The following is a 13,597-nucleotide window of genomic DNA, read 5'->3' as shown; positions in this document are numbered from 1 at the left end:
CCCCCCACTCACCCTCTTGCACCCTTTAACCCCCCCATGCAGCACCCTATTGTCCTTATATAGCCCCAGCACCCTTTTGCCCCCCTCATACAGCCCCCTGCACCCTATTTCCCCCATATAACACCAGCACCCTTTTGACCCTATCACCCCCATACAGCCCCTCATCCCTTTCTGCCCCCCCGCCAGCACCCTGTTGCCCCCTGTGTACCCTTTAATCCCCCCATATAACACCTATTGCCCCCATATAACACCAGCACCCTTTAATCTCCCTATGCAGCATCATTTGCCCCCCTCACACCTTGTGTCACCTTATGGACCCCCTCATATAGCCCCAGCACTCTCTTGCCCCCACATAAATCCCCCTGCACCCTTTCCACCCTCCATAGCACCCTATTGACCCTATACAGCCCCCCACACCCTTTGCCCCCCACGCCAGCACCCTATTGCCCCCATACAGCCTCCTGCACTCTCTTGCCCCCTCCGCACCATCCTATTGCCCCCCCACCTTCCATCGCCCTTTGCCTCCCCATACAACACCAGAACCCTCTTACCCCCCCCTTGCATCACCCTATGCCCCCCCCATACAACCCCAGCACCCTCTTTCCCCCAATGCAGCATCCTTCCCCCCCACCCCTCATCACGCTATTGCCCCCCTCACCTTGTATCACCCTATTGCCCCCCCATACAACCCCAGCACCCTCTTGCCCCAGCTTTGCATCATCCTATGGCGCCCCCATACAACCCCAGCACCCTCTTGCCCCAGCTTTGCATCATCCTATGGCGCCCCCATACAACCCCAGCACCCTCTTGCCCCCCCTTTGCATCATCCTGTGGCGCCCCCATACAACCCCAGCACTCTCTTGCCCCCCATGCAGCATCCTTCCCCTCCACATTGCATCACCCTATTGCCCCCCCCACCTTCCATCGCCCTTTGCCCCCCATACAACCCCAGCACCTTCTTGTCCCTCTTGCCCCCCATGTAGCATCCTTCTCCCCACCCTGCATCACCCTATTGCCCCCCCACACCTTCCATTGCCCTTTGCCCCCCCATACAACCCCAGCACCCTCTTGCCCCCCATACAATCCCAGCACCCTCTTTCCCCTCCATACAACCCCAGCACCCTCTTTCCCCTCCATACAACCCCAGCACCCTCTTTCCCCCCCATACAACCCCAGCACCCTCTTTCCCCCCCATACAACCCCAGCACCCTCTTTCCCCCATACAACCCCAGCACCCTCTTTCCCCCCCATACAACCCCAGCACCCTCTTTCCCCCCCATACAACCCCAGCACCCTCTTTCCCCCATACAACCCCAGCACCCTCTTTCCCCCCCATACAACCCCAGCACCCTCTTTCCCCCATACAACCCCAGCACCCTCTTTCCCCCCCATACACTCCCAGCACCCTCTTGCCCCCCCATACACTCCCAGCACCCTCTTGCCCCCCCATACAACCCCAGCACCCTCTTTCCCCCATACAACCCCAGCACCCTCTTTCCCCCCCCATACAACCCCAGCACCCTCTTTCCCCCCCCATACAACCCCAGCACCCTCTTTCCCCCATACAACCCCAGCACCCTCTTGTCCCCCACCGCCCTATTGCCCCGTTGTCCCCCATGTGCCCCACACACAGGGGTTTGTGTCCCCAGGAGCTGCGGGGGGCCCTGTCCCGCGCGCAGGGGGAGCAGCGAGCGGCCGAGCGCGTCGCCCAGCGCCTGCACAAGGAGAAGGAGGCGCTGAGGGGCACCCTGGACAAGGTGAGATTTGGGGGACACACACACCCCAAAAACGCATCCTTGTGCAAGGCGGATGGAGAGCCCTAAACCCGGCTTAGTTACAGTGCAGGAAATACACTTTATATGTTCATACATCTGCCGTGTGCTGCTCCGCTGTGCAGGGAGTCTGCATGCACTTAAAATATATATATTGTATCTAAAATACATAGCTTTAAAGCTGCCCTATTTTATATTTTATATATAGCATCTGCTATATTTTAATATGTGTTATCTTCTATGTTATATATATGATCTGCTATACTTCATATTTTATATTTTCAATATATAATCTATTTTTAGAAATATATTATCTGCTATATTATTTATTTTTTAGATATATTCTCTCCTATATTATCTAATCTTCTAAATTACATATATAATCTGCTCTATTTTATATATAAGATCTACTCTATTTTATATCTATAATCTATTTTATATACATGATCTGCTATATTTTATAATTTTTATATATATATAATTTGCTCTATTTTCTACATGATCTGCTATATTTTATGATTTTGTATCGATATAATCTGCTCTATAATGTATATGATCTGCTGTTTTAAAAATATAAATGATCTGCTCTATTTTATATTTTTATATATCATCTATATATCATATACCGTACATAATACATAATGCATAATACATAATACATAATATATAATATATAATATACAACATATAATATATAGTATATAATATATAGTATATATTATGGTATATAGTATATATATAGTATATATTATAGTATATAACATATAGTATATATTATATAGTATATAGTATATAGTATATACTATATAGTAGTATATACTATATACTATATATATAGTATATACTATATAGTAGTATATACTATATATATAGTATATACTATATACTATATATATAGTATATACTATATAGTATATACTATATAGTATATAATATCTAATATATACTATAATGTATATAATATATTGTATATAGTATGGTATATGTTATACCTTATATATAATATATAATATATATAATATGTTATATATTAAATCTATATAACATAATATACAATATACTGTATGCTATATACTATATAGTATATATTATGTTATATATGACATTATATATTATGTATTTTATATGTTATATACATGACATGTTATATTTGATTTAGATAGTATCTGCAATATGTAATGTATCTACGATGTGCTGTATTTTATATTAATATATCTGCTATCTGCCGTATTTTCTCTCTCTGGCCGCCACCTGCTGTGTTTTCCCCGCCGTGCTCTCCGTGCCCGTTGCGCAGGTGCAGCGGGAGCAGCTGCGCTGCCGGGAGGACTCCCTGCGGCTGCGGCGCTCGCTGGGCTGCGCCGAGCGGGACCTGGCGCAGGCTCAGAACCGCGTCCGCCTGCTGCAGGTGCCGCGCTGGGACGGACTGGGAGGGACTGGGAGGGACTGGGCTCAGCTTTGGGGCTCATTCCAGCTTGGGGAGGTGCTGGTGCATGTACTGAGCTCAGTTTTGGGGTGTTTCCCAGCTGGGGGAGATGCTGGTCCTTATACTGGGATGTACTGGTCTCAGTTCTGGGGCTTATTCCAGCTTGGGGAGATGCCGGTGCTTGGACTGGGATGGACTGGGCTCGTGCCAGTTTGGGAAGGTGCTTGTACTGGGAGGTACTGGTTCCAATTTTGGGGCTTATTCCAGCTTGGGGAGGTGCTGGTGCATGTACTGGACTCAGTTTTGGGGTGTTTCCCAGCTTGGGAGATGCTGTTGCTTGTACTGGGATGTACTGGTCTCAGTTTTGGGGCTTATTTGCTCGGGGAGGTACTGTTGCTTGTACTGGGATGGACTGGGCTCAGTTTTGGGGTGTTTTCAAGCTTGGGGAGACGCTGTTGCTTGTAGTGGGGTGGACTGGACTCAGTTTTGGGGCACTTCCCAGCTCGTACTGGGATGATACGGGACTCATCCCAGTTTGGGCAAGTGCTGGTACCAGGATGTACTGGTCCCCCCCAGCCTGTAGGGCTGTACTGGCACTGGGAGGGCACTGGGCTCCTTCTGGGGCTCCTCCCACTTTGGGGACCAGTTTTTGGGGTGACACCCCCTATTTCCCCCAGGCGCAGGTGTCGGTGCTGGAGCACCCGTCCCCAATGTCCCCACGACTGTCCCCCCGCCCCGGGGAGCGCGGCCACCACAGCCTGGAGGAGCAGGTGAGACGGGGGGGGACACACACACCCCACGCTGGGGACACCCCTGTCCCCTCCTCACTGTCCCCCCGTCCTCCCCCATTGCAGCTGGCGCTGCTGAAGGGACAGGAGCTGCGTCCCCCCCCCGGCGTTTAGTGACCCCCGCAGAGACCGGCACCACTCAGCGCACGGGTGACCCCCCCGCTCAAAAACCACCCCGTTTTGTCTCAATAGTCCCTTGTTTCAAACAAAAAAACCCACACTTTCCCAACAAGCCCATTTTTGAGGGTTTTTCCCCCTTTTTTCTATGGCGATTTTTAACAAACAAATTACAAATGTTATTTTTCGTAACCCCACAACCAGCCAAGATGCTGGATTTATCCCCCCCCCAATACATGATGCTCCCCCCGCCCTCACCAACCCCCACATTCACATCCTAATATCTTCCCTTTATTTCTAACAAAAAAGTGGGATTTTTCTATCTCTATTTTTGGAAGTTGAGGTTTTTACTGGTGCTACTTGGGGGGGGGCTGAACCAGGCTGAAAATCAACCCCCCCTTATCACTCCTGGCCTAATAAATGTGGATAAACCCAAACTGGCAGCATTTGAGGGTCGTTTTGGTTAATCTTGGGTTATTTGGGTTGGTTTGGTTTTGGGTTGGTTTTATTTTGGGGGGGGGCCGTGTTTTGGGGATGCCCCAATGGGTGTGCAGTGGGACATGAGGATTGATTTGGGTCCCTACATAGTAATAAGAGTAGTAATAGTAATAAGAGTAATAATAGCAATAATAGTAATAAAAATAGCAATAATATCAATAAGAGACCCCCCCGAAACTGAGACATCCCCCCAAAAATAAGAACCACCCCCCCAAATGAAAAAAAACCCAACGAAATAAGACATGAGAACCCCCTCCCAAGAAATGTGAAAACACCTCAAAAAACGAGAACCCCCCCCAAAATGAGACACTGAATCCCCCCAAAATGAGACACTGAACCTCCCCGAAATCACACATTCCCCCCTTTCCCCCCTCTGAAATAACAAGTCGGGAGCCACATCGACCCTTACGCTTTATCTCTTGAATACTCTACGTAGAAAACGGGGCGGCGGGGGCTCGCACCCCCCCCCCCCCCCCACTTTTACAATATAATAATGAAAGTAATAAAAATAATAAACCCTCCCCCCCCCCCATTTATTTTTATGTGCACAAAAAGTAATTGATTTGGTTTGGTTCGTTCGTTCTACATTTTCATGCACAGTTTCTTTAGCACCATGGTGAGATGGGGCCGGGGCTGGGGTGCTGAGGGGGGGGGTGTGTCCGTGTGTCCCCCCCCCGGCGCTCAGCACCCCCCGCAGCTGCGGGCGCAGGAGGTGCCCAGGGTTTGGCACAGCCCGCTGGTCGCCATCACCCCGCACTTGGAAAACTTGTCCCGGCACAGATCGGCTGCGGGGAATTAAAATTAAAGCCCATTTATTACACAGAATTAAACAAAATATAGGGGGGGGTGACCCCTATAAATAAAATAAAAAATTAGGGGGGTGACCCCTATAATAAAAAAATCGGGGGGGGTGACCCCTATAATAAAAAAGAGGGGGTTGCGGAGATGATGCTGCTCAGTCCCTCCCAAGTACCATCCCAGTTCGGGTCACTGGTTGTAGAATGGAGCAGCTTTTAAGTCGCTGGGATGTTTTTTCCCGCCCACCCCCACCAACGGGAAAAGGGGGTAACCCCCCCCCCCCCGAAAAAATTGGGGGTGTCCCCCCCGCCACAGCGTTACCTCGCAGCAGCTCTTCGTGGGCGCACACGGTGCGGACGCAAATCTCCTTGTTGATCACGTAAACCCGGCGCAGGCTGGATGGGGGGGGATAAAAAGATGGGGGGGTTATTACAAAAGAAGAGGGGCTCCCCAAAATATAAAGGGGGCAGGGAAATTGTGTGTGTGTCCCCCCCCGGCTTGCCTGTAAAAGCAGATTTCGTTCAGGCACTGCTTGCAGGGCTTGTGCACTGAGTAGAGCCTGGTGCAGGGGTATTGCTCCTCCCGGCAGTCTGTGGGGGGAAAACACTGGTTTTTAATTGGGGGGGGGAATGACAAATAGAGGGGGGAAGTGGAAAATCCAGGGGGGGTGACCTGACACCCCAGGGGTGGGTGTAGCACCCCATAGGTGCTTCCCCCCGGCATGAATTTTTGGCTGCGTGGCAGCGCATCCTCACCCCAGTTGGGATAAAAGGGGGGATGGACCCCCCCACAGGGACCATGGGGTTAAATTCAGGATGGGGGGGGGTTAAGCACTCACCGAGGGGTCCTGGCTCCGTGGGTTCAGTCTCAGGGGCAACAGCTGTGGGGGGGCAGAGAAAATTAGGGATGGAGCAAAACATCTGGGTGCCCTTTGCCTGGGTTGGAGCATCTGGTACCCGGGAAGATGCTCCAGGGGGGACACAAAAGGGATAGATGGAGACCCCCCCCCAGAAATTGTCACCCACCTGGGGTGGGGGCCGGGACGATTTCTTGCTGCGATTGCTGCTGGGACTGGTAGCGAAACTGCTCCTCGGGGGCACGGGGGGTGACATCTGCGTGGGGACACAGTGCAGGTAACACCCCCCCAAAAAACCCTGCCCCCCCCGGCATCCCGCAGGGAACCACTTACCGTGATAGTCGTAATAATCCTGAATTTCTGGGGAATAAAACAACACGGAGACTGAGGATGGGGTTTTGTTACAGCTTCATAAATATTGGAACATTATATATAATACATGATAATATCACTTATAATAATTATACGGATATTAAGCATATTTATGCTACGACAAATATTAATTATATTTAACATGTCTTTGTATATTTAATATTAAATACAATTGATTATTAATAAATAATTGGTGTGGGGGGGAAGGTGTTAGGAGGGGGCTGGAAATTTAAGAGGGAGGACAAAAAAAGGATGAAATGAAGACTATTGAACTAAAACAGAGGCATCAGAGCGATGGGGATTTGGGCAGAAAAGGCAAAATGAATAAAGGAAAAGGATGGGGGGGAGGTGGGTGAAGCCTCTTCCCAGTTCGGGGCTCTCACCTGACTGCTGGTCGTACTGGGAATACTGGACCGGCTCGGGGTAGGTGATGCCTTCAAACCTGCTGTACTGTCCCTGGGCCAGGAGCGCTGCTGGGGGGGACAAGGGGCACCAGGAGGGGACGGGGTCACCCCCAGCCCGGCAGGGGTTGGGGTTCCCCTGCTCTGCCTCTGCATTGACCCCAAAATATTGTCCCAGACTTATTGTCCCTATTGTCCCCTAAAATATTGTCCCAGAGTTCTTGTCCCCCAAAATATCATCCCAGAGTTACTGTCCCCCAAAATATCGTCCCATAGGTGTCCTCAGGGACACGCTGCCCGAGGAAGAGGAGGGAGAGGAAGGTGGGATGCTCAGGGGTGGGGGACCAGCGTCATTTTTACGTTATCAGGGTGCACCCAGGGGAGACACTGGGTGACCCCGATGTCCCCCAGCACCCAGGGGTGACACCAGGTGACCCCGATCTCCCCCAGCACCCAGGGGTGACACCAGGTGACCCTGACGTCCCCCAGCACCCAAAGGTGACACCAGGTGACCCCAATGTCCCCCAGCACCCAGGGGTGACACCGGGTGACCCTGACATCCCCCAGCACCCAAAGGTGACACCAGCTGACCCCAATGTCCCCCAGCACCCAAGGGTGATGCCGGGTGACCCCAATGTCCCCCAGCATCTAGGAGTGACACCAGGTGACCCCGACATGCCCCAGCACCCAGGGGTGACACCAGCTGACCCCAATGTCCCCCAGCATCTAGGGGTGACACCAGGTGATCCCGACATCCCCCAGCACCCGGGTACCACTCCAGCACCCCCCTGTCCCCAGTGATGCTCCCAGCACCCCAGGGCACCCCCTGTACTCCCCCAGGACCTGCTGCAGACCTAGGGGGGCAAACAGGGCTCAAACTACCTGAGGATTTTTTAGGGGGGGGGACACCACGTCACCCCCCAACCCCAGGACACACCGTGACCCCCCATGGTCCCTCCAGCCACCACATCCTCATCAAAGCATCCCTGGGAATAATGCTGGGATGGGATTTAATTTCTCTTCCCACCGCCCCCCCGCTCTGCCCCCCCTTTCCCCAGGCTCCCCCCGCCCCATTTAACATTTTCCAGCTGTTCTCCAGCCTTTGTGCTGGTTTCGCCCAAATTTTTCCTGGCTCCAGGCTCTGGGGTCTGTCACCTCCCTCCTCCTTTCCATCCCGCCTTTGCCAGCCCCCCCGGGCCGGGGTTGGGGGGGCGGTTATAAATATAAGCTTTTCTGGATGTCATGTGCCCATTTTGTGCCACCCCCCTCGATGTCCCCAAAACACGAGGGACTGGCTGGATGCCAGACCCCAACCTAGAGCTAAATCCCAGCCTAAACAGAAGCCTAAACTGGGGGTTTGGGTTAATTTGGGGGGGGGAATAGAGTCACTGGGGGGGTGGTTGGCTCCTGGGGTGTCACCTCACCTTGGGGACACTCAGGGAGGGGACACTCACCTGGCAGACACAGCAAGAAGAGTCCAACCGCTCTCATCCTGATGGCGGCGATGGGGGAGCAGCCGGAGGAGACTGGGGGGGCAGAGAAAGGGGACTTATTATGGGGGGGACACACACATGGATCCCCCAGCCCTTTGGGTCATCGTCCCTGCTCTGTCCCCCCATGACGTCCCACACATCTCTGCCCCAGATGGAAATTTTTGGCTGCCCCCTCCCCAAAAAAAGAACCTAAACCAAACCACTAGAAATTAAAGAAACTTCAGAAATAAGTTAAATTAAATTAAAAATAAAATTAAGCAGGCTGGGCTTTGCCAGCCCCTTGTTCCCAGGGGAAAAAGCGTGAGGAACAAGCCCTGACATCCCCACGGGGGTGACAAATGAATCAGCGCCATGGGGGGCACGGCTGGGCCCCCCCGGTGCCACCAGCCCCAAGGGTTGGAGCGTTTGGGGCTCCTTTCCTGGGGCTTTAGCCCCGTTTTGTGGCAAAGGGCTGAGTTTTGGGGGGTCGCCGCTGTCGGGGGATGATGCGTTTGGTCGGGCATCCCCGAAATCTGAGGGATGGGGAGATTTGGGGAGGAAAAAACCAGCGTCTGCGTTCCCCAGGGGGGCACCGGCCAAGGCCATCGCCTGTTCTCCCCCCTCGTTATCTCTCCAGGAGGGGAAAACTGGGGTAAAAAAGCGAATTCTCCCCAAGAACTCCTTGAAACCCAACCATTTGTCCATTGGAGATAAGGCATGTTGGGTTTCTCAGCTCGTTGTGGGGATGGGGAACATCTCCCGGTACCACCAGCTTGGCCACAGGAGTAGGGAAACTGAGGCACGGGTGGAGATAAGCTGAACCTGTTGGTATCTCGCCCCTGCTGAGGAGGAACATCAGCCCCACCATCACCAAACTGCTGTGTCTTCTGGTGACCACGGTCACCCCAGCACAGCACCTTCTACTGACCATGTCCTGCACCATCGACAAAGTGTAGGACCTTCTAGTGACCACATCCTGCACCATCACCAAAGTGTAGGACCTTTTAGTGACCACGACCTGTATCATCACCAAAGTGTAGGACCTTCTAGTGACCACATCCTGCACCATCAACAAAGTACAGCACCTTCTAGGGACCTTGTCCTGCACCTTCACCGAAGTGCAGAACCTTCTAGGGACCATCTCTTGCAGCATCACCAAAGTGTAGCACCATGCAAAGACCATTTCTAGCACCATCACCAGCATGTAGGACCTGGTAGGGACCATGTCCTGCACCATCAACAAATTACAGCAACTTCTAGAGGCCTTGTCCTGTACCTTCACCAAAGTGCAGAACCTTCTAGGGACCATATCTTGCAGCATCACCAAAGTGTAGCACCATCCAAAGACCATCTCTAGCACCATCACCAGTGTGTAGGACCCGGTAGGGACCATGTCCCGCACCATAAACAAGGTACAGAACCTTCTAGAGACCTTGTCCTGCACCACCACCAAAGCATAGGACCTTCAAGGGATCATGTCCTGCACCATCAACAAATTACAGCACCTTCTAGAGACCTTGTCCTGCACCACCACCAAAGTGTAGAACCTCCTAGGGACCATCTCTTGAAGCATCACCAAAGCGTAGCACCATGCAAAGATCATCTCTAGCACCATCACCCGCATGTAGGACCTTGTAAGGACCACGTCCTGCACCATCAACAAAGTACAGCACCTTCTAGAGACCTTGTCCTGCACCTTCACCAAAGCGTAGAACCTTAAGGGACCATGTTCTGCTTCACCAACAAAGTTCAACACCTTCTAGTGACCATCTCTAGCACCATCATCAAAGCATGGCACCTTCTGGGGAGCTTGGCCTGCAGCATCACCGAAGCACAGGACCTTAAGGGACCATGTCCCACACCACCACCAAAGCACAGCACCTTCTAGCCACCATGACCTCCAGATTACCAAAGTGTAGCACCTTCTGAGGACAACCTTGCACCATCATCAAAGCATGGCACCTTCTGAGCAGCTTGTCCTGCACCATCACCAAAGCACAGGACCTTAAGGGACCATGTCCCACACCACCAACAAAGTGCAGCACCTTCTAGTGGCCATCTCTTGCACCAACACCAAAGCACAGCGCCTTCCAGGGACCATCTCCTGCAGCATCACCAAAGCGCAGCACCTTCTAAGGACCGTCTTGCACCACGACCAACATGTAGGGCCTTCTAGTGAGCATGTCCTCAAGATCACCCAAGTATTATTGCATCTTCTAGCAATCAACCCCTTGTACCACCACTGTAGGTGCATCTTCTAGGCAGCACGTCCTCCTCCATCCCCAGCCTCGCAGGAACTGGAGATGTTGACAATTGACTTCCAGACCTTTCCCAGCTTTGGGAAAGCCAGAAAGTTGGTCCCAACCTGAGCTGGGACCAGATAACCAAGCTCAGAGTTTGGTGGTCACGAATGAAGCTCCATCCCCAACCCATCGCTACATCTTTGTGGGAACTGAGTCCCTGCAAGCCCCATCTGCTTCCCACAACAAGGGAAGCCCCAGACCCGGGTTTAACTGAGGTTAAACTTGTCCTAGGATCAAAGGGATTGCGCTGGGATGAGCCGAGATCAATGTGTGGCTTTGGTGGGGTCTGGGAGGCTTTATGGAGCCTTAGCTTGGGCCCTGGCCAGGACAAGGCTGCTGTGGGGGACCGGTGGCTTTTGGGGCCACCTCAAAGTGACAGAAAGGGGCTGGAGACACCCATCTGGACCCTTCCCAGTTCCCCAGACACTGGGATCCTGCGGGATACTGGTGCCAATGTCCTGTGGCCCCGAATCACCCTGATCCGGCGCCCGTGTCCCACCAGGGACACTCTGGGTGCAGATGGGGACATCCCACACCATCCTCACATCGCTCCCCCAAATCCTCAGCATCAACCAGCCCCATCAGCCCATTTTTTACCCCAAAACAGCACCCGAGGCTCCTCTCGAGCTCTAATTCCCCCGGAATTTCCCCCAAAGCTGGGAAATCTTGGACGGAGCCGGCGGGGATTTGGCCGGAGAACGGGGACAGACGGTCACGTCTCCTGCAGACGGCGATGCCAACGTCTTCTCCTCCCGACGGGGGACACGGCAGGGCCCGCCACCCCCTCCAAACTCCGGGGGTCACGACGCCGGGTGGGGGACCCCACAACATCATCCTTAAACCCCAGTGGCACCTTCACCCTCCTCCTCCTCGCTTTTTCCACCCAAGGAACCCACCAAGATGCCCCGGGAGGGACCCAAGTTACCCCCACCCCCAAAATCTCCTCTCCCCCCCATGCGGGGGTCCGGTGACTCCAACCCCGCCAGATGTTTTTGCAACTGCACATCTGGGAACAATCAACCCCGCAGCAAGAACACCACAGTGTCTGCCTTTCATTCTGCGAAACCCCACCTTCCCCCCCTCCCCCAGCAGCGTTTTTTGCCTTTTTCCCTTTCTTTTCTGTTTTTTTTTGAAACTCTCCATTTGCCAGAGTGGGAGAACAAAGGGAATAGGGAAGGATTCGAATGGTTTTTGGCCCCCAACCAAAGGTAAAATCAAATCAAATAAATAAACCAAACCAAACTTCTTCCCCCCTCCCTGCCCCATCCTCATTGTCACACATCGCATTTTCAGCACATTCCCATCCCCCCTTTTGGGGCAGAAAATACCTAAAACTATTAAAATATCCCTTTACAGACTCTTTCCAGGATGGAAAAATATATACAGCTTCCTTTAGGGTATTTTTAGACTTCTTGGAAATGGTTAAAAATGGACTACAACAGCTGTCAGGCCGCAAAGAGGGGTCCCCCCCGCAGCCCGCACCCCCAAAATGAAGTGGGTTTTCTTTTACTGAGCTTAAAAAGGTTGAAAACGGGTTTAGCGAGCTCGCCTGCTCCGACCTGGGGAGTTTTTAAGGCGATTTTTGCAAAGTGCTAAAAATGGGGGTTCGGCCCCGTTTGGGGTTAGGAAAGGGGGGTCCCCAGCATCCTATGGGTGGGTTGGGGGGTCCTTACCGCGTTAATGCTGCTCCTGCCCTCGCCCGGCGCTTTGGTCTCTTCTGCTTTCCAAAAAAACTCCAAAATGAGAGTTTAAAAAAAAAATGCACAATTCCTACCTCCACCAAGGGGGATCCGCTGGGTCCTAATGCCACACCTGGGCCGGCCCCTTTCTCCTCCCCACGCTGCCTGATGAGGGGGAATAAAGGAATAATTAGAAATAAAATCACTATGTGTATATTGATGCGATGGTCAGCAAGGTTTGGGGGTTTTTCTTCCAGCCGGATGAATTTTAGATGAATTTTAAAAGCCAGGAGGAGGGAGGATTTTGCACAGCGCCAAGCACGCCGGCGCGGTTTAGGCTGGGCTTAGGCTGGGTTTAGTGCTGCTGGAGGGGGAGATGAAAGGATCGCATCAGGGCATTGCTCTCAAACCTCAAACTCCCCAAACTTTAGGAGCTTGATCCCCGCACCCCAAACCAAACATCAGGGCTCCATCTTCTGCCCCCGGAGCAGCGAAGATGCTGCAACCCCATGGTGGATTTAAAGTTTTATCCCAGGATGGAGAGGATAAAACTATTTAAAACACTTAAAAGTCCCCTTTTCTTGCCCAGCCGGGTTGAGGATGCCGGAGCAGCTCAGCATTGCTGACCGTGGGGCCCTTTTTCCCCCGTCTCGCTGGTGGTTTTCTGGAGGACATGGGATCCTGGTTGCATCCTGGTGGGGCTGGGGATGCTCCCAAAAATCCCCCAGCCTGGTGGGAACAGCGAGTCTGGAGCTGAGAGATAAAAGCATTCACATTTTAGGTGTGTTTATAGACAGTAATGGAGCAACAGAGAGTGCAGGAGCGTTGGGGTGGAGGGAGAAGCTCTTTGGAGATGAGGATGAGCAATGGTGAGATTTGCCCCCATCACACCCCCTGCACCAACCCCACAACCATTTCTACTGAAACAGGAGCATTTCTGCAGCCGGGATGGGGTCTAATTGCTCTAAAAATAAGGAAAAACCCCAGTTTTTCAGCCCAGAAGGAGCAGGGTGGGGGTTTAAGCTGCTCCCATCTCATATCAAACCTGTTCTTCCAGCCTGGAGGATGGATAAAACCACCACAGCGACTCTAAATACATTTAATAGCTGCTCCCTTAA

The 13,597-nt window shown here is 52.2% G+C and overlaps 2 protein-coding genes across 8 annotated transcripts in view; one reads left to right on the top strand and one right to left on the bottom strand.

Moving 5' to 3' along the window:
* The window catches only part of CROCC (ciliary rootlet coiled-coil, rootletin), a 29,441-nt gene extending 24,904 nt beyond the window's left edge, over nucleotides 1-4,537 (top strand). For 3 of the 4 annotated variants that reach the window (XM_071798469.1, XM_065855327.2, XM_065855330.2), the window contains exons 32-35: nucleotides 1,650-1,757; nucleotides 3,067-3,177; nucleotides 3,873-3,965; nucleotides 4,050-4,537. In XM_071798469.1, coding sequence (XP_071654570.1) covers nucleotides 1,650-1,757; nucleotides 3,067-3,177; nucleotides 3,873-3,965; nucleotides 4,050-4,097 — 360 coding nt within the window. In that variant the 3' untranslated portion in view covers nucleotides 4,098-4,537. The remainder of the gene's footprint in view (nucleotides 1-1,649; nucleotides 1,758-3,066; nucleotides 3,178-3,872; nucleotides 3,966-4,049) is intronic. The other variant, XM_065855329.2, reaches the window with a different exon arrangement.
* Nucleotides 4,538-4,991: 454 nt separating this feature from the next.
* On the bottom strand, nucleotides 4,992-12,832 carry MFAP2 (microfibril associated protein 2). 4 transcript variants are annotated; one of them, XM_065855133.2, is made up of 9 exons: nucleotides 12,474-12,832; nucleotides 8,480-8,551; nucleotides 7,008-7,094; nucleotides 6,586-6,612; nucleotides 6,422-6,508; nucleotides 6,235-6,276; nucleotides 5,899-5,986; nucleotides 5,718-5,791; nucleotides 4,992-5,383 (listed from the first exon to the last, which is right to left on the bottom strand). In XM_065855133.2, exons 2-9 carry the CDS (start codon nucleotides 8,514-8,516, stop codon nucleotides 5,280-5,282), a joined length of 546 nt encoding a protein of 181 aa, XP_065711205.1. In that variant the 5' UTR covers nucleotides 8,517-8,551; nucleotides 12,474-12,832; the 3' UTR covers nucleotides 4,992-5,279. The 4 variants fall into 4 exon arrangements, with proteins under 4 accessions (XP_065711205.1, XP_065711204.1, XP_065711203.1 ...); XM_065855132.2 differs by having other exon boundaries at nucleotides 7,008-7,097; nucleotides 12,575-12,832; XM_065855131.2 differs by having other exon boundaries at nucleotides 7,008-7,097; nucleotides 12,474-12,830.
* Nucleotides 12,833-13,597: the final 765 nt, after the last annotated feature.

Source organism: Patagioenas fasciata, chromosome 23 (assembly GCF_037038585.1).
Source record: "Patagioenas fasciata isolate bPatFas1 chromosome 23, bPatFas1.hap1, whole genome shotgun sequence".
NCBI classification, from domain to species: Eukaryota; Metazoa; Chordata; class Aves; order Columbiformes; family Columbidae; genus Patagioenas; species Patagioenas fasciata.
The sequence above is the reverse complement of the archived record's forward strand: the minus strand, read 5'-3'. Positions and strand labels throughout refer to the sequence as shown.